This window comes from Piliocolobus tephrosceles, chromosome 2 (assembly GCF_002776525.5).
Source record: "Piliocolobus tephrosceles isolate RC106 chromosome 2, ASM277652v3, whole genome shotgun sequence".
NCBI classification, from domain to species: Eukaryota; Metazoa; Chordata; class Mammalia; order Primates; family Cercopithecidae; genus Piliocolobus; species Piliocolobus tephrosceles.
In genome coordinates, this window is record NC_045435.1 from 165,428,218 (window position 1) to 165,444,105 (window position 15,888).

A 15,888-nucleotide genomic window follows, 5' to 3' on the forward strand; every position below is an offset into this window, starting at 1 on the left:
ATTTCTCATTAAGTTTTAAAGCATATGAAGACAATGCATGTTTATCTGTCTCTGTAAGCCCTACAACCCTTTGGGCAGGCTTTTACACACAAAACGGGGCTCAAAAATATTTTGAATAAATGAATTAAGGAGAGGTCCACGAACACCCTCCGCTCCCTCCCTAGTCCTCAGAGCAATACTTTAAAATAAAAACCTGACCATTTCAACCTTGTTAAAGGCCGATCTTCATTCTGAGAATAGAATTCTAACTCCTAAGCACGATGGTGACAGGGCGCTGTGTGAACCTGCACCCACACCCCGTCCAACCACGTCCCTCTCCACACCTGATCTAATAAAACGACTGCTTAAGGTGACCTGCAAGACCGGCTGTACTAATTTATGCCACAGGCTTTTACCTCAATTACTCCCTCTTTCTGGAATGTCCTTTCTTTCCTTGCCTGGCCTGATTCAGGCATAGTCTTCTCAAGCAAGCTTTCCTTCTTTGAATCTAGGTCCTGATTAATAACTTTTTAAAAAAGTATGAAGTACAGAAAAGTTTAATATGGTGCTCCCCCATTTATGTGATTAAAAATGAAAACAATACTAAAGTGTAAAATGCAATCTTTAAAAATGTCACACAACTTTACATGCATGCTAGATTTAGAATACCGTCTGTATTTACGATTTTCTCTTATTGACTGTCTCCACGCGCACCCACTCCGCAGACGCCCTTAACAGTGTCTACTGGATCACCCTCAGGTTGGGTCAAACGCTCCTCTTCTCGGCTTTTCGGGCGCAACCGTATGTCAACATTCACCATCTTCAGATGAGCAGACTGCAAGCGTGGGAGCTGCCGAAGTGGCGAGAACAGCGTTTCCGTCGATCGAGCGCCAGGCCACCGGTCAGCTCCAGTCCTATTTTGAGTTGAAGTAAAAGCTACTCCTTAGATGGCCAGTGCACGTCTTTAAAAAGCGGCTCCCTTCCCACAAAGGAAATACGACTGGTTCGCATCTCTCAAGAGTTGGCGTTGGGATAAGAGAGTGAAATATCAGCTGGCCCTGGACAAGGAGATACTGTGAATTCCCGGACCCAATAACGTGACCAAACACCGTGACTCCCAAGAAAACTAGCGTAGGGAGGGCGGCTGAGGAAATTACTGACACCGGAAGTCACGTGAGCGGCTTCCCCCAAGGTCGCTATCTCTACAGTCGACTATTCAGCCTTGCAGGCTCCTCTGGCGGGCTTCGCTGAGATCCGCTCTTTCGGTGCTCGACTCGCCCGTGCTGCTGCTGCCGCCGAAGGAGGGGCAAAGCTCAAGATGGCGGACAAAACGCCAGGCGGATCTCAGAAGGCCAGTTCAAAGGTAATTTCTGACAAAATTTCGTAAGTCAGCGGATCTACCACTGTCATCTGGGGCCCACAGACGCTTCTGGCCTGTGAGAGGTGATTGGGATTGGGGTCTGCGTTCTGGTCGCGACGGTAGGCCCCGGCGCCGCCGCACCGTGGTGCGCAGGTTGAGAGGCCTGGTATCTCTTATTCCCAGCCTGGATTCAGCTCGAAACTGGCGTGCCCAGGGGGTGGTGGCTTGAGTGCTTCGGCCCGCGCTTGGCGTTGGAGTGTAATCAGGAATTCAGATTGAGGTCCGAAGTCGTGAAAACGCTCTCCTGTATTTCAGTTTCCTGCGCCCTGAGGCCTCCAGACAGCGTCTGGGGGAGAGGCGGGAATCGCTTCCCGGTGCTTAAGTGCTGCTTTTTTCTCGGTTTTGGATCTCAGTTTCCGGCCTCCCTCAGTTTTGCTCCAAGGAATAAATAATCTTTAGGGTCGCCAGCTGTGAGGGGAGGACCACTAGGGCAAAGACGCGAAGTGGGAAATGCAGAGGCGGGAGCAAGCTCTCCTTTGCGGTGCTTCATAGCCAAGGTTAATGTACACTCTACACGTGGTCTTTGCCTTAAGGGGAAGTAAAAAGCACTTTTTAGGGTAGAGGACTCGTGGTCTGTTTCTTCATGTTGAAGAAACACAGTGAAAAGAGAAGCCCCGTAGACTTTTAAGCTACATACGATTAGTAAATTGCATTTGTGTTTACAGGGAATCCTGTGCACGTATTGTGAAACCAGTGAGCTGTGGTAGTAGTTTAGCATTAGTAAGGTTGGGTTCTTAGTTGCCATCTTGGGCGGGACATTTAATCGTTGTTTGCTTTGGGTTTCTGGTCTCGAATATATTGATTGGTACTGCCACTAGGTAGTTAAACTTTCCGATGCTGATGCAAAAAGGTGTATAACACTTTTTCAGGTGCTAGGGGGCTGTTACATCTTAAAAGAGTGTGTGTGACTATAAATCAGTTATTAGAAAGTTAAATTTACGGTAAGAGCGAAGCTTGCTTTTACAGTTCTGAGAAACATCAACTCGTTTTCTACTTGCATTCTCTAATCCGACTGTTTATGCCACTTGGTGAATGATGTACACCAAAATAATTAGTTCATAATTAGTAATGGTCTTACCAGACATCCTTTAGTTACATTCAGACTTTGATAAGGGGCCAGTTTCGGCTGCTTTACAAGGTGTTATGTCAGTTTTTTTCCCTCCTCAGTACATTTCGTCTTCTCCCCCTCTTTGGGGGCGAGGGGAATACAGGGGTAACTCGCTCTACCAACTCTTCTCAACAGACTCCTGACAAGAACATACCGTTAGGGAGCTATTGCTAAAGTTAGCTACATTCATAACAAGTCATGCATAAGCCTCACAATTTCTGTTTCTTCTCAAAGTAATATTTTAAGTATTCCCTACTTGAGGTCTTGGATACATTGAAGACATTTCAATGTCTGTGTTCAGGCTTCCTTCTGAAATAGTACTTTTCATGATTGTGAATGATGGCTGTTCCCTATAAATAAATTATTGGATTATCCAGTAATCTTTTCTGTTTATATTGCCTTAGATTATAATCTCTTGATGCTGTTAACAGATTTCTTACTGATGTCTGTAAAAGGAATCAGAATATCTTAACTAATTTGAAGGCTGCATAATGTAGTGGGAAGATTATGAATTTTGTTAGCAAAAGAGATTTGGGTTTAAATCCTGACTTGGTAATTAATTATATTTGCGATAATATTAAGGCAGATTGCTTAAACTCTGGAACCTCAATTTCCTCATTTGTAATGTAGATATAATTCTTTTTTTACAATGTTGATATAAGGATTAAATGAGCTGGTGTCTATAAAGTACAACATAATAAATTTTAGTTTCTTTCCCCTCTCCTTTTTTGTTTTTAGTGGAAATAAGTTCTTAACTTTCAAAATGTCAGGATAAATTTTAATCCTGTGATTTGGAATCTAAGTCATCAGCCGTCATAATGACTGCCCAGATAGCTGCTTTTTATTTTTATTTTATTTTATTTTATTTTTGTGAAGAAGTCTCGCTCTGTCGCCCAGGCTGGAGTACTGTGGCACAATTTCTGCTCATTGCAACCTCTGCCTCCCGGGTTCAAGTAATTCTCCTGCCTCAGCCTACTGAGTAGCTGGGAGTACAGGTGCCCACTTCCACGCCCGGCTAATTTTTTGTATTTTAGTAGAGACGGGGTTTCACCATGTTGGCCAGGATGGTCTGGATCTCTTGACCTCGTGATCCACCCGCCTCGGCCTCCCAAAGTGCTGGGATTACAGGCGTGATTCACTGTGCCCAGCACTGCTTTTTATTTCTAACACAAAATTTGTTAGAGAAAGTGTTAAGATCATTTTGGCTAATACTACAGTATTTGGAATTTCTAGCCTTTGATATCTGGTTTGATTTCCTTTCCCCTGGAAAGAACAGATGAGTGGCTTATGTTTTACAATACAGATGGAGTGAACAGATACTTCTGTTTCATGTTTCGTCGTTTTCTTTGGTAGTTAAATTCCTATTAATATGGATAGGGATGCTTATATTTCTAGACATTGGGAAAATGGTAATTTAAAAATATACAGTATGGCAAAACTATTAACATTTCTTAATTATAAAAAGATTAGATTAGATAACCTCTACAGGTCTTCTAGTTGCTTTTTTTTTTTTTTTTTTTTTTTTTTGAGACGGAGTCTTGCTCTGTCGCCCAGGCTGGAGTGCAGTGGCGCAATCTCAGCTCACTGTAACCTCTGCCTCCCGGATTTGAGCGATTCTTCTGCCTCAGCCTCCCGAGTAGCTGGGACTACAGGCACCCGACTAATTTTTGTACGTTTAGTATTTTATTATTTGTATTTTTGTGTTTTGTATTTTAGTAGAGACGGGGTTTCATCTATTGGCCAGGCTGGTCTGTTTAACTCCTGACCTTGTGATCCTCCGGCCTCAGCCTCCCAAAGTGCGGGGATTACAGGCGTGAGCCACTGTTCCTGGCCTCTAGTTTTAAAATGATACTTTATGAATGTATACTTGAATGACTTACCTTTATTCATAATTGTCCCTAATGAAGAGACCCCTATGCACTTTAATTTTCTGTGTAATTTTGTTGTGCTTTGCATTTTAGAGCCTGGCAGATGTAGACATTTAATAAATGTACTAGAAATGAGCTAAAATTTTCCTGTGCATTTGTTTATCACTAGTCTAAAATATTGCTTGGCTGGGGAGGGGTGTTGACGTTATGTTGTAGCTTTGATTTTGAGAGGAGAGAGAGCAAGTCTGTAATTGTTTGCCTATAAAATTGTTAAACATATTTCCTTATAATTTAATTTATAAAAAATTATTATTTTTGACTGTCAGTTGTTTACTTAGCAAAATTAGGATATGAAGAAAATTTAGTATTGTCTTTCCTTCTGCAATTTCCTGTGCTGGTAATATTGCTAATGTAATGGAATTGCGTGCCCTGCTATTTCACTCTGTGACTATGGCTTTTTTTTTTTTCTTTTTTGCCGTATCGCCAAAAATTAAGTTAGGTGAATGGATAAAACAGAAAAAACTACAGACTTTCTTGCACATCCAGTGCTGAATTGCTTTGGAAACTGTTTTGATTGACTGCCTTTGCTGATTAACAAAAAGTATCACTTTTAAGAAATAAGTAAAATGAGGATCTGTTCAAGGCTTGTGAACCTTAGGTATTTATTACTGCCAGTTTTCATTTTTTGTGGTAACTGAAAGTTTATGAAAAAGTCCAAACAAAATACATACCTTGAAAATTAGGCTTTTCACAGTTTGCCAGTTTCAAACTGAATCTTTATTATGTTATGGTTGTAACCTTATCTTAAAATATAAGGTAGTTTTTTTGGTAGAAGGTTTTGGTTTGGTGTGGAAGGTAGAACTGAACTTCCTTCCATTTTCTCGATTGATACTTTCTCGAAACTTGAACCTGCAGCACTGGTGCTAGAATATGCCTGTTGGTATGGTTTTAAAAATAATTCCTATCTTTCTGGATTGAATTGATTGTTTTCTGAAAGTCCAGTTTTTATTTTCACTTTTTGTTTTTTAGTTCTGAAACTATGTTTTCCTTGGAAAGAAAAGCTTCTAAGAAAGATACCCATTTGCCTTACGGGGTATCATAGAGAGAAGAGCTCATTTAGTATGCAAGTTGAAGACATCTACCCTGTACCCCCCACTCTTTTTTTACAAGGAGCCATCATTTTTGGAATAAAAAGAAAAACTTGCTACAAGATATTAAAATCAAAAATAGTAATATTACAAACTATTTGCCTCTTATTCTAGTATAGGTAGTTTTAACATTTTAATGCACATCAGCCGTGAGCTGTATATTTTGCTGAAATAACGTTTTTGAAAGCAAGATACATTTGTCAGTAGCACTTGAGGCTAATGGTAGTGTTAGGCATCTATTCCCTGAGTTAAAGGTTTTCACAAGGCCCTTCCTCAGGTTAGATAAGCTATAGGTTATTCAGAGTATACTTAACAACTTTTCGTATAGTATTCGTAGTGTTTTGAGTAATTTAACAAATCATCTTAGGTTTGTTAACTTTATTTACATAGTGCTTGTATTAATGATTTTGTGAATTTTTTTTTAAAGATGGATACCTTGATTTGGCTTGGATAGTGGTATTAACCTAGGTAGCTGTGGTTAATGAGTGGACAGCCTAGTATGTTGACAGTGTGGAGTGTAATTTTGTTTGGTGGTAGGTACTTGTTCTGACAAATCAAGTATATTGAGACTCTGTCGCTTGCCAGATCTTGTGCGTGATGTTGAGTTAGAAAATGGTAAATTAAGAATGTACCCATTTTTAGCGGTCGGGCGCGGTGGCTCACGCCTGTAATCCCAGCATTTTGGGAGGCCGAGGTGGGTGGATCACCTGAGGTCAGTAGTTCAAGACTAACCTGACCAACATGGAGAAACCCCGTCTCTGCTAAAAATACAAAATTAGCCAGGCCTGGTGGCGCATGCTTGTAATTCCAGGTATTTGGGAGGCTGAGACAGGAGAATCACTTGAACCTGGGAGGTGGAGGTTGCCATGAGAGCTGAGATAGCGCCATTGCGCTCCAGCCTGGGCAAAAAGAGCGAAACTCTGTCTCAAAAAAAAAAAAAATAGAATGTACCCATTTTTACCCATTTTTGAGGAGCATGCTGTCTAGTAGAAGAGGGTCAAGACAGTACAATTAAGGTGTTATTATGCTTCCTGCGAGAGAGATTGTTAAACTTGTGGAAATGAAAGTTGCTGCTCTTAGAGGGTGAGAGGAGAAACGTGGGAGATTAAGAGACAGATACGAGAATGGAGAGCTCACTAGGCAGAATGGTGGTGTTGGAGGAATGTTGCTGTGGATAGCTTGCTAATTTGGAAACTCAGATGTGGGGCTTTCACTTGAAGTAAAATTGGAGCAGCTGGAAGAAAATTAGTTTTATTCTCAGCCAGCAAGCTATAGGGCAATAGGTAGTGTAGTTGGCTTCACTTTTATCCCCTTAGCAGCCGTCAGAATGATCTTTTTTTCTTTTTAGACTTTCTTGCTGTCCCTCCCCACATTCGAACTGTCTGGTTTCTCTGCTCCAAAATTTCTCTTGTGTATGCTACTTTATCATCTGAAACTTCCCTTAGTCTTCCTTTTCATTTCTTGCTTTTGTGTCTTCTTTCTTTGCTTTCTTTCTTCCCTCCCCCCCCCCCCCCCCCCCCCCCCCCCAGACGGGGTTCTTGCTTTGTTAGGCTGGTCTTAAACTCCTGGCCTCGAGCAGTCGTCCCACCTCAGCCTCCTGAGTAGCTGAGATTACGGGCATGAGCCACTCCATCCAGCAGCTTTTGGGTTCTTTCATTTGGATAAGGTGCTGTAGACTTCAGGAGATCTTTAAGCATCATTCGTTTGTGTTCTTCAGTTAACAATAAAAAGCCAAACTCAAGACAAATAATACAATTCAGTTCCAGGTTAAGAAGAGGGAGGGGCTCAGCTTCTGAAGTAGTGCTATATTTACTGTTTACCTTGACTGTTATCTTTAGAAGTTGATTATTCTTTTAAAAATTGTGTTAACTGCTGTTTGAACTGTTCTTAACCCTTAAAAAGTTCCGTGCTGAGTGCTGTTTAGCTATAGGTGTGTATCAGTGGAAAATGTCTGGTTTGCAATAAATGTGATTAGTGACATCTTAAGCTAATTGAAATCAGCTGGTGCATTGTCCTACATTGTACACCGGTGCATTGTCCTACACCATGCTGTTATTGCTCTATTTGCAAATTTATCAAATTGTATTATTTTGAAAGCTGACAGAATTGTTACTTTTGAACTCATTTTTGTATTAGAGATTATTTTATTTGATGAATCGTTATGCAAGTGAGATTCTTAAAGATTATAGAACTTCATCTTTTGATGATGACTTGGAGTCAGGGAAGAGTTAACTGTATGGAAATAGGCAGAATGTCTAGGTTCTTGTATCTTTTGTTTTTAAATCCTAGAAATGATTTGGATGTGATAGCATAAAAGACTAAAGAAAGGGTAGCACTTTCTTAGTTATTCTTTTGGGTGCTTATTCTTTCTGGGTGAACTTTAGAATTGTTTTGGCAATTCCTTTGCCCTCTTGCAGGTATTTCTCTTTGGAATTTAAAGCTGTTGAATGAGATTGTATTAAATATGTAAAGAAATTTAGGTATCATTGACATTATCTTTATATTGAATTTTCCCATCCAGTAATATGAATCTTTTGAAAAGGTGACTTGAGTAACTGGATTTCTCCTAAAGTTTTTGTTTTTTCTTCACAAGGGTTATATACATTTATTAAATTGGTTTCTAGATGTTTTTATATTTTTTGTTGCTTTTATGATGAGGATGTTTTTGTTACCTAGCAGGTTAATACTGGTGTATTGGAAGGCAGTTGACTTGTTTTTGTTGTTATTGTTTGTTTTTGAGACGGAGTCTCACTCTGTTGCCTAGGCTGTAGTGCAGCGGCACGATCTCAGCTCACTGCAAGCTCTGTCTCCCGGGTTCACGCAATTCTCCTGCCTCAGCGAGTAGCTGGGACTACAGGCGCCCGCCACCACGCCCGGCTAATTTTTGTTATTTTTGGTAGAGATGAGGTTTCACCAGATTTGGCCAGGATGGTCTCCATCTCTTGATACACCTGCCTCAGCCTCCCAAAGTGCTGGGATTACAGGTGTGAGTCACTGCGCCCGGCCGAGGCCATTGATTTTTTTTCAGTCCCTTCAGCCTCTTGCCTGAACTTCTTTTGTAAGAATGGTTGTTTATTCTTTTGGATTTTTAAATTTCTAGATATTTGTAAATTGATGAGTTTCAAGATATGTTTCAGAGTGTGTTTCATAGTTAATACTAAAAATTTTCTTCTTTTATACCATCTTGACGTTTAAGAAAGATTAGCTGCAAGAAGAAAATGAAGGTGGACACAAAAGTTGGGGACAAAAAAACCATGGACAGAAAGAGTGAGATGGGGCCGGGTGCAGTCGCTCATGTCTGTAATCCTAGCACTTTCAGAGGCGAGCAGATCACCTGAGTTGCGAGTTCGAGACCACCCTGGCCAACATGGTGAAACCCCGTCTCTACTAAAAATACAAAAATTAACCAGGCATGGTGGCACGTGCCTATAATCCCAGCTACCCAGGAGGCTGAGGGAGGAGAATCACTGGAACCTGGGAGGCGGAGGCTGCAGTGAGCCAAGGTCCTGCCACTGTATTCCAGCCTGGGAGACAGAGTGAGACTCTATCTGAAGAAAAAAAGAAAAGAAAAAAAAAGAACAAGAGAAAGAATGAGATGGGAGGCGTCCCAGTACTTGGTTGTCCTGGGCTGATTTTTCTCTATGCTAATGTGCAATACAGTGGAGTTCAGAGGAGTAAATTGATTCAGTGCAAAATTCTTACCAGCTGTTCTTAGCCTTATGTATGGACAACATAAATAAAACAATACTGTATGGATCTATATTAATCTTCCTGATTTGCTCTTTTTAAAATAACATACGAATCTTCAATTTTCTCTTAAAATATTTTGTCTTGTGCTTTATATGACATCTGGATTGGGAGTTGGGGTCAGGTGAGATATTTGTGATCTCAATATTCTTGATTTCATTTGAACACTTAACACTTAAATATATAAATAAAAACAAGTAAAATTTCACTACCCTGTACCCTCAAAAATAAAAACAGCTCAGTGACAGTTATATTTTGGATCCCCAAGTAAAAATTCTTGGAGAATCTTTCAGAAGGATAGCATATATTTAGTTAATAGCCTTACAGCTTGTCATCTCTGTCTTTACATGCGTAATGAAAACAAATTATTGCATACAATGTATAATCTGATCAGTTAAGAAAAATTGAAGTTTTAACAGTTGACATTGCTGGCAGATACCATATGAACTCTTTCTTGTGCCACCAGGAAGCCTGTGTCATGCTATAGAATCATCTCCCTTAAAACGAGTTGTAAATGGTGCCGTATTGAAATTTGATAATATTTTCTTGAACTTTCTGCAGAATTTGTACCTTTTTTTTTTTTTTTTTTTTTTGAGATGGAGTCTCGCTCTGTCACCCAGCCTGGAGTACAGTGGCACGATCTCGGCTTACTGCAAGCTCCGCCTCCTGGGTTCACGCCATTCTCCTGCCTCAGCCTCCCAAGTAGCTGGGACTACAGGTGCCTGCCACCACGCCCAGCTAATTTTTTGTATTTTTTAAGTAGAGACGTGGTTTCACTGTGTTAGCCAGGATGATCTCCATCTCCTGACCTGGTGATCCGCCCACCTCGGCCTCCCAAAGTGCTGGGATTACAGGCGTGAGCCACCACGCCCGGCCAGAATTTGTACCTTTTAATAGACAGCAAGGATTTATATGTGGATTTCTTTATGTGGCTTTGGGTGGTTAGAGAAAGGAAGAGAGTTCTTGTACTGTGAACCAAGAAGTTGCTGTGGCAGTAAATGATGCATCTATGATTAGGAAGAGCTTTTGCCTAAAACTTCTGTTGTATAAATGGTGGTTAGGTTTCCAGTGTATACTATAAAGAGGTAATTGTGCCTCATATATATCCCACTAGTGTTTGTATTATATTTTTGGAAATATGCAGGCTGAATTTTAAAGAAATGACTTATACGTTTACTTTGTATCATAATCTTTTCCTAAGTCAGAGACTGCCTTTGCTCAGTTTAATTAACTGAGGAGAAATTCCCAGAAGTTAGGAAATTCTAAGTTTGTATAACATGAGAGACATAGTTTGTTAGTGTAAGACATTTTTAAATTACTGACTTTTATTTTTAATACTTGTAGACGAGATCATCAGATGTTCATTCATCTGGATCTTCAGATTCACATGTGAGTATAAAAGGCAATCTTTGTCTTTTTTCCGTTAAAATTTAATTTCTTCTCATATGTTTCCCTACATCAATGATTTTACTTCACAAATAAGTACAATTATATTGTGTGTGCTTTTTTTCCTTTTACTCTTTTTTCTAGGTGCCTTCCTTTTTTTTATGTTCTATTTGCGTAAGTTAGCCCTCTCAAGCCATGTTAGAAACCTAGTATGTATATTTCCTTATGATTTTTATTGTGTAAAAATCTGTACATACATACGTATATGTACTTACACTTTGACTATGGGAATGCATTATATACATGCTTTTCTCACTGCACAGAACATGTGTTGGAAATCCCTGCAGGTAAACTGTTATAACTCTAATCTGTTCTTTCTTAAGGCATCATAATGTTCTATGGTAGGGAGGTGCAGTTGTTTGTTATTTGTTTGTTGATGGGCATTTATTTTTTGTTTAAAGCTTTCGAGTAACATTTTGGATAGATAAAACTGCAATAAGTATTTTTTTATTTATGTTATTACAGCAGTGTTCAAAGTGTAGTCTGAAGACCCCTGGGAGTCACTGAGAATCTCTGAGAAGGGTCTGTGAATTCAAAACTATTTTGTAATAATACTAAGGCGTTATTTATGCCTTTTTCACCATTTTGGCACTTGCACTAATGCAAATATAGCTGGAGGTGCAAAAGCATTCGGTGGGTAAACTGTTGGCACTTCAGCACAAATCAAGGCAGTGACACCAGAATATACGTGTAGTCATTATATTCTTCCCCAGCAGGCACAATAGTTTCACTTGAGAAACCAGCATAATTAGAAATAATTTTTACTGCTTGGTGAAGCAGTAAAAATTACTGCTAGTTTACTACTTCATCAAGCAGTAAAAATTTACCATTGTCTTGATCTTTTGTATAGTTTGTCTTAATATTCTATGTGATAAGAAGTACGTATAACACTTATGCTTACCAAAATGTGATGTTTGGTTGAGTTGAGAAATGAAACTAGTTGCTTTTTTCATGAAACACTAGTTTTACTTGGGAGTGACTGACAGGCAAACTCTGGTGAATCAGACTTGGGGATTTTGGCAGACATTTTCTTGAAAATGAAGGTAATGAACCTGTTACTTCAAGGAAAACAACTGTTACCAATATAAAATTCAAGCTTGTGAGTTAGAGTTATTGAAAACTTCCCCTGTTCTTAAGAACTCTTTTATGCTGGGTGCAGTGACTCACACCTGTAATCCCAGCACTTTGGGAGGCCGAGGCGGGCGGATCACCAGGTCAGGAAATCGAGAACATCCTGGCTAACATGGTGAAATCATCTCTCTACTAAAAATACAAAAAATTAGCCGGGCGTGGTGGCGGGCGCCTGTAGTCCCAGCTACTTGGGAGGCTGAGGCAGGAGAATGGCGTGAACCTGGGAAGTGGAGCTTGCAGTGAGCCAAGATCGTGCCACTGCACTCCAGTCTGGGCGACAGAGCGAGACTCCGTCTCAAAAAAAAAAAAAGAACTCTTTTGATGAAATCAATGGTGATATTAAGGGATGTGATATTTTGATAATGTACAATGAAATTTGTGAATATCTGACATGGCTTATTTCTAGTTTTCAGTGCTGTATATGTATGTATGTGTGGTTTGTTTTTTCTCTTGTTTTGCTTTTCCTGAAGATGGATGCATCTGGACCTTCAGATAGTGATATGCCAAGTCGGACACGACCTAAGAGCCCAAGAAAGCATAATTATAGGAATGAAAGTGCCCGTGAAAGCCTTTGTGATTCTCCTCATCAGAATCTCTCAAGAGTGAGTATAGATAAGATAAGGTAAAGATAGGAAAGGATAGTTAATGATGTTAATCTGTCCTTGATTGAATTTAGTGGTTGAATATTTGGTTTTGTATGTGTTTCATCTTACTCTATTTGAAAATAGCATTCTTTTTGTATTTGGGATAACAGTAAACTCATTTATGTAGGGACATCCTTTTAGCTCAAATGTGAGATATATTTCATTTTAGAGTTTTAAATTTTATTCAAAAAGCAGAGTGGTGTTTGGATTTAAAATGGTTAATTGTCAAGTTTATCTTTCCCCACTTATATCAAAAATTTATTGAACCAAGTACCAAATATCAGTTACTGGAAATGCACAGATCATTGAAACACTATTCTTATTTCCAGAGAGCTTATAGTCTCACTTTGGAAAGTAAACAGGAGCAGGTGCTATTCACTCTAATAAGTGCAGTGCCCAGAGTAATACAAGAACACAGAGAAGGAACTTCTTCACTTTTAGATCTGTAAAGTGCTCTCAGGCTCTTTTAGACTTTTATTCTATGTCAAGTAATTTTTTCCTGTGGTTAAATTTGTCGCATAACACAGTCATCACCAGCCAGTATTAACTACTGATAACAAATTACTTTTCTTGTGTAATATTTCTAGGTATAAATATATTTTTACTTTGCCTAGATTTATTTTACAAGAACCCATTTTAAAATACCCTGTTTTTAGTTACAAATTGTTTTCATTTCTGCAAAAATTCTGTAAACAAACTTTTAAATGATCACTTATATTGTTTATTTGAATAAATACTCCATAGTTTCCTTAGCCATATCTCTCTTAGGTGTCTGAATTTAGCTCTTAGGGTATAAATAAAATTTGAGCATGGTGATTTTTCCTTGGGTTTCATTTAATTCATATATAATCTTGCCACTTGTTTAAACTTTTGAAGTTGAAACCAGAGAGACCGAATGATGGCAAAACGATTTTCTATTTTGAGAAAATGTATTTTGAATCTGCTCCTCAAACCCAATATTGACTTTTAGGTTATAAACTGCTTTATTTTTCTCAAAGAGATTTTAATTAACTTTAAAATAGCAGCAATGTTACTCTTCTATTCTGCATCTCCCAAAGCAAGCCTATTTAATGACTAGGGAATTTAAAGTCTTAATTTTGTAATTGGTTAGCTTCTCATTTTAGTGGTGAGAGAAACCTTCAGATTTCAGTATTTTAGGTTGTATTTAATAAACATTTCCTACCTTTTAAGTTCGTAAATGAGTAACTGATTGAACACAAAGGTCTACAGACAGTATATTCAGGCTATATTTCAGAAGGAAGTTGCTTCTAAGTTGCATAAATGAAGACTTCATTAAAATACTGTTTTCTTATATTTAAAATTGATATAGTTTTACTTGAGCTGAAACCTTAAATATTGTAGGTGATATTTTAATCCCAGCAAAGAATGAAATTATGTTCATAAATATCAGTATTATTGATGAAGAATGAGGTAATTTACCAAATTATAAAAAAGTTATTTATAATATGTAAAATGAGGGTTGTAGATGGTAAATTCCTGCCCCGGGACCATGGAAATGTTTGCCTCCCTTTGCGTACTTCAGGATCTGTTTTCTGTCATTGCAACTTTTCCCCAGAAACATCTGTACTTTCCCTCCTCAAATGCTTTTATTCTTGTTCTAAGCATTAGTGTCTGTCTCTTCTATTTTTACCTTTTTTTAAAACATGCCTTTTGCATGTTTTTGACCTAGAGCTAGTGAATGAAGACATCCTTTGATGAATACTTAACATCAGAGTCAAGTAAGATAGGCACCTGACGTGTAGAGTAGCCCCAGCTTTTCTTTACAATGAAATTTTTAAAAATGGCAATCTATTCTGAAGACTTAGTTATCGGTTGATGTGTATTAAAGTTTTAGATAGCACTAAGAATGTATATGTAAAGGTATGCTTTTTATTTCTTAGCCTCTTCTGGAAAACAAACTTAAAGCATTCAGTATTGGAAAAATGAGTACAGCTAAGCGAACTTTAAGTAAAAAGGAACAGGAAGAATTAAAGAAAAAGGTAATGTTGAAAATGTATTTTGAATTATCCTTGGAAATGAGTGTGTCTGAGTGTATTAGAGGAATGTTTCCTGAAGATTCTTAACCTCTAGGATATTCTCAGCTCCACCTCTGAGTCAAATCTGTAATACAACATATATTCCTAGGAGTTGAGCTTCTATCCTTGTTCCCTCACCCTGTTTCTTTTTTCTTTGTTATAGTTTTGGCTATTTTCTAATCTTCTTTTTGTTTAAGTAAAGTGTGTGTGTGTGTGTGTGTGTGTGTGTGTGCGCGCACACACTGTACCCATTCCCCTTAGATTAATGATAGTATGCTTTATACAGTACACTTTTTTCCAACTTGCTTTTGTAACTTAACATTATATCTCAGAAATTACCTCAAGTATATAGAAATACTCCTTATTCTTTTGCTATGGCTGTGTAGATATGCAATCATTTATTCAACTAAAATTCTATTGCGGGCATTTGTGTTTTGTTCTTTTGTCATTACAAATAATGCTGTGAGGGATAATGTTATGCATATGTTTGGTTTTTTTGCTAGTGTTATCTTTGGGATATATTCTTATAGGTGAGATGTGGGATATGTTCTTATAAGTGAGATTACTGGGTTGAATGGTAAATGCATAAATATAGTTTTTCTATATTTGTCATTGTCAAATTGCTCTCTGTGGGGGCAGTGACATTGTGCACCCCTGTCAGTAGTGTATGAATGAATGTTTCCCCATAGCACTGCCAGTAGAGGAGTTTTGCCAGTCTCCTGCATGAAAAATGGTATCTCAGTGTAGTTTTACATTTGGATATCTCTCATTATGAGTAAAGTTTAACAGTTTTTCTTGCGTTTGTTTCTGTGAACTGTCTGCTCAATTTTTTTCTATAAGTTGTATTAACACTTTGTTATACAAGGTACAATTTTTTTTTCTCACTTTGTTGATTGTCTTTTTATTTTGCTGCTGGTGTTTTTCTCCATGCAGAAACTATTGTTGTACAATCAGATCAGTGTTTCCCTATGATTTCTGGTTTTTCAGTTTTTTCCATTGTCAGCTTATAAGGGAATTACCTACTCCTGTATGGTTTCACTTTTAAGAATATTAAATCAGATTATTTTGTAGTTTATTCTGGTAAGTGGTGTCAAGAATAGATTCATTTTTGTCTTTTTTCAAATATATTCAGTTATCCTAGTGTCATTTATTGGAAAGTTTATTTCCCATTGATTTGAGGTGCTCCTTTTATTGAACACTAAATTTCCACATGCTATTTGATTTTATTCTGTATTTTCTGTTATATTCTGTTGGCCTTCTTTCTGTTCGTAGGTGTTTTGGGGACATTTAGCATAATTGAAACTATTAGATTTCTTCTGAGCTTTCTTTAGATCAAGATTCTTCTGAGCTTTCTTTTCTTT

At 38.2% G+C, this 15,888-nt stretch overlaps 1 protein-coding gene across 6 annotated transcripts in view; it reads left to right on the forward strand.

The window, feature by feature from the left end:
• The first annotated feature begins 547 nt into the window (after window positions 1-547).
• Window positions 548-15,888, forward strand: part of U2SURP (U2 snRNP associated SURP domain containing) — a 76,105-nt gene continuing 60,764 nt past the window's right edge. For 3 of the 6 annotated variants that reach the window (XR_002732259.2, XM_023215362.2, XM_023215363.2), the window contains exons 1-4: window positions 548-1,342; window positions 10,615-10,659; window positions 12,318-12,449; window positions 14,393-14,491. Coding sequence is in view for 4 of the 6 variants with exons in the window: in XM_023215362.2 (XP_023071130.1) it covers window positions 1,298-1,342; window positions 10,615-10,659; window positions 12,318-12,449; window positions 14,393-14,491 (321 nt within the window). In the remaining 2 variants the exon portion in view is untranslated. The remainder of the gene's footprint in view (window positions 1,343-10,614; window positions 10,660-12,317; window positions 12,450-14,392; window positions 14,492-15,888) is intronic. The other 3 variants (XM_023215360.3, XM_023215361.3, XM_023215365.2) reach the window with 2 other exon arrangements.